At 33.9% G+C, this 4,206-nt stretch overlaps 1 protein-coding gene across 1 annotated transcript in view; it reads right to left on the bottom strand.

The window, feature by feature from the left end:
* Positions 1-276: 276 nt before the first annotated feature.
* The window catches only part of slc16a12b (solute carrier family 16 member 12b), an 8,229-nt gene continuing 4,299 nt past the window's right edge, over positions 277-4,206 (bottom strand). Inside the window, exons 4-6 of the mRNA XM_073827867.1 lie at positions 3,652-4,201; positions 963-1,222; positions 277-740 (exon numbers count right to left, since the gene is read on the bottom strand). Coding sequence (XP_073683968.1) covers positions 511-740; positions 963-1,222; positions 3,652-4,201 — 1,040 coding nt within the window. The 3' untranslated portion in view covers positions 277-510. The remainder of the gene's footprint in view (positions 741-962; positions 1,223-3,651; positions 4,202-4,206) is intronic.

A 4,206-nucleotide genomic window follows, 5' to 3' on the forward strand; every position in this document is an offset into this window, starting at 1 on the left:
CTTTAAAGAATCATCTCTTACCTTTTTATAATCTGAAGAAACTTCTTTCACTACAAAGAACCTTTTGTGAAACAAAAAGGTTCTTCAGTTGTCAAAAGTTCTTTATGGAACCATTTAGACAAAAAAGGTTCTTGTATGGCATCATGAAGCACCTTTATTTTTAAGAGTGTAACAGATGAAACAGGTGAGTGTAAGCCTATATCTAGGATTTTGTATATTCTAGAAACTAGAAGAATCGTTGAAAAACTCACAGACTGCTTACACATAACTATGAAATTTAAGAGATAGAGAAAATATATTTAAAAATATATACAATGAACAGCATGATGTGTGTTTTTTTAAAGGCTGCTAGTGTAGACAATAACTTTTTTTCAAACAAAGTCAATAAAAGGCACATGAGAATTTTTATAAACATACAACTCCTCTGTCAATTAAACATTATTACTGACTCTACCTATGCTAACAAAATTTAATTAAACAAATAACTAGACAAATAATAAAAAAAAAATGCTATGAAGTGGCGGGTATAATAACCATCAAGTCTTTTTTAGAAGTATAATAGTCTACTTGTTTGCCTTCACATGACACCAATTTTGAGTCTTTACTCAGTCTGTTCTTTTGGTTTCTTTGACAACGACGAATGAAGGCGACTGAGAACAGCAATAGAGAACTGGAGATCAGGGCAAACCCGCTCAGAAAGAATGTCGCCGTGTAAGTCCCAGTGGTGTCCACCAACCAACCTAAAAAAATAAAAATAAAAAAATCATAGTGACAGCTGAGGTTAATGTTTTTTTCTTCTTTTCTTTAAATAACATTCCAGTCATTTTTTAACAGTTTTTTATGTACTGGATCTAGGTCATGGTGTTGATTACCAGACAAAATAATAAATAACAACTCCTCACCCATCACAGTGACAAATGAATGGGAAACATAATCAAAATAAAATAATTTGAGGCTCTTACCTCCAATGGGTGGGCTGACCAAATAGGGAACAGCGTGGAGGAAATACACAACCCCAAGAGCTGAAGAGAGGTATGTTGTCCCTACAACATCTGATGTTACTACAGGAATGAGGGCAACATAGGCGCCATCAAAGTACCCATAGAGTACAGAGAAAGGTACCAGCAAGGCAAATGTGCGTAAAAGGGGAATAAAAAAACAACATAGTCCCTCCATTCCCACAGCAAACATGTAGCATATATTCCTGTACTTCTTCAGACACCTGGGAGAGATACAGAACGTGTTAGTCAGCATGATCAGAAGCAAACAATCAACAATCTTTGTCTGTTTTTCTAAAACCTGAGCATTTTTTAGTTTTGTAACCTCTATGAATCATTCGTCAGATAAGAAACCATGATCCATACTCTTGTAAATGTTAACTCTAAACTGAGTTGGGTCAATGATAAATTAAGAAAATGTCAACATTTGGGAAATGTCATTCGTTAACATTAGTTAATATATAAACTAACATGAATAAACAATGGACAATACATTTATTATACTATTTATTAATTATTGTAATAGAAGTTCACTTCCAGAACAAAAATTTTCAGATAATTTACTCACTCCCTTGTCATCCAAGATGCTCCATATAGTGGACTTTAAAGGTTCCTGTGAGTTTGAACATCCCAAATGCAGTTTAAATGCAGCTTCAAAGGGCTCTAAATGATTCCAGTCGAGGAAGAACGGTCTTATCTAGTGAAACGATCAGTTATTTTCTAAAATAATTGACAATTTATATATCTTTTTATATATCAATTTATATAATGATTATATATAATCGCTGGGCGATTAATCGAAAAGTAATCGGAATCGACATTCAGAACCTATAATCGATCAAATTTTTCCAGGTCAATTATTTCAATTACTTTCCCTTTAAAAACACTACCATGTCTGGAGTCACGTGACCCCGCTCCGTTACGTTACGTTATTCCGCCGACATGTCGATGGAGAGCTTAAGCAGTATGTATACAGAAAGAAGTATTTACAGGATATACAAGAGTAATTTTATTTAGAAGAGATACTGCTTATTTTCTACTTTTAATTTGAAAAACATTGAAAATAAGACATTTTGTTTCCAAAAGTGCAAGTTATTTATTTTCACTAATTTAAGAAAAATGTGACTTTTCGTTTTAAGCAATGTGTGCTTTTATTTCAGTTGTTCAACACTGATGTTCAATAAATAATCGTAGATAGTAGATAGTGTGTGCACCCTTCATTCGAAAATCTCTCACTTGTAATATGTGCGCATATTTACTGTACAAAACTTTTCAGTGAACTGTGAGGGCAAAAAATAATAAATATTGTATATATATAAAATTAAATATAATTTTATTAATAAATAAAATAACCGTTCATTAATCGTAATCGGGTTAAAATATTCAATTAATCGAGATTTTGATTTTAGGCCAAATCGCCCAGCCCTATATATATATATATATATATATATATATATATATATATATATATATATATATATATAATGATATTGTGTATTCCGGTTCAAGAGAGTTAGGGAAGGTTGAAAAACTCCCATTTAATTTTCTCCTCCAACTTTATAATCATCCTACATCGTTGCAGAAGTACCGACCCAGTGTTTACAAAGTGAAGGTGCAAAGAAGATCAAATGCCTTTTACAAAAAAAGGTAAAAAAGCGATGTAGGACAATTTTGAAGTTGGAAAAGAAAATGAGATGGGAGTTTTTCAGCCTACCATAACTGTCTTGAACCCGAATACATTAGAGCCCTTTGAAGCTGCTTTTAAACTGCATTTTGGAAGTTCAAACTCGCGGGCACCATTTAAATCCACTATATGGAGAGAAATCCTAAAATGTTTTCCTCAAAATACATAATATCTTTATGAGTGAAGAAAGAAAGACATTGACATCTTGGATGACAAGGGGTTGAGTAAATTATCTGTAAATCTTTGTTCTGGAAGTGAACTTAGTTTACAGTGGGTTAACTAACATTAACAAACACAACTTGTGATTTTAATAATGCATTAGTAAATGTTAAAATTAACATTAACTAAGATAAGTATTATTCATTCTTAACTAATGTTCATTTTAACTAATGTTAACTACTGTTAATTAATGAACCTTGTTGAAAAGTGTAACCACATTTTTTTTTAAATCTAAAAACATGTTCTAAGGTATAATCTTGTTTTAGAAAATGTTTTAACATCATTAAAAAATGCTTCCATTTAAATGTGTCACAATGTCCCCATGTTTTCCTTACACCTTTAATACAAGTTAGTATTCACATTTCAATATTTACTTTATTTGTCATTAATATTATTTTCTTCAATTTTCAAATTCATACTTTTAATGAATTCATGATATCAGGACAGTTCACCCTGTCATTTTTTTTGACTTGATGCCTTCCAAAAATATCTAAATGAATTTTAATAAACAAATAAAAAATATGCTTACCAGAGAATAGGTAAATTCATGCAAAAGTCATTGCATGTGTATTAAGATCTGAACAAAAAAGTGCCATGTCATTGACACAGCTTTTTATTGAAAACCAAAATCTTTACTTGGAAAAAAAATTGATCATTAGATCTTAGGAAAAGAAGAAACAAACACAGTCAATAAATTACCTATACTTGTTTTTGACTATAATGCAGAACTAACAGCACAAAACAACATACCTTCTGTCAGTTAGCCAGCCAAATGTGATGTTGCCAACAATGTCAATGACTCCTAGTATGGACATCAAGAAGGCAGCATGCTGATGACCGATACCTACATCCAGCGCGTACGGCACTAGGTATACAAACGGCAGACTGCACCCAGTGGCCAGCAGCAGGAAGGAGCCTGCCAGCACCACGAAGTCAGGCATGAGCAAAAAGTGGTATTCCTGCATGGACTGAAGACAGCGTTGTTTAGCACCCACTTCTAATTTCTCGACCACAGCCTTCTCCGTAGGAACGTCGTTCACCGCCTGCGGCTTAAGACTATACTCGCACTCTAAGTCCACTGGAAGAGGACAGGCCTCCTCTTCCTTTAGAACGATGGGCCGTAACAGAGCTCCACATACACACAGGTTAGACACAAAGCCCCCTAAAATAAGGAGGGCCCCCCTCCATGAATAGTGTTCGATTAGCAACTGCACTACCGGGGCCAAAATGAAGGTCCCAATGCCACTCCCAGACATGGCAATGCCATAAGCCAAAGCCTTCCTCTCCCAGAAATAGATACCGACC

Source organism: Garra rufa, chromosome 22, assembly GCF_049309525.1.
Source record: "Garra rufa chromosome 22, GarRuf1.0, whole genome shotgun sequence".
NCBI classification, from domain to species: Eukaryota; Metazoa; Chordata; class Actinopteri; order Cypriniformes; family Cyprinidae; genus Garra; species Garra rufa.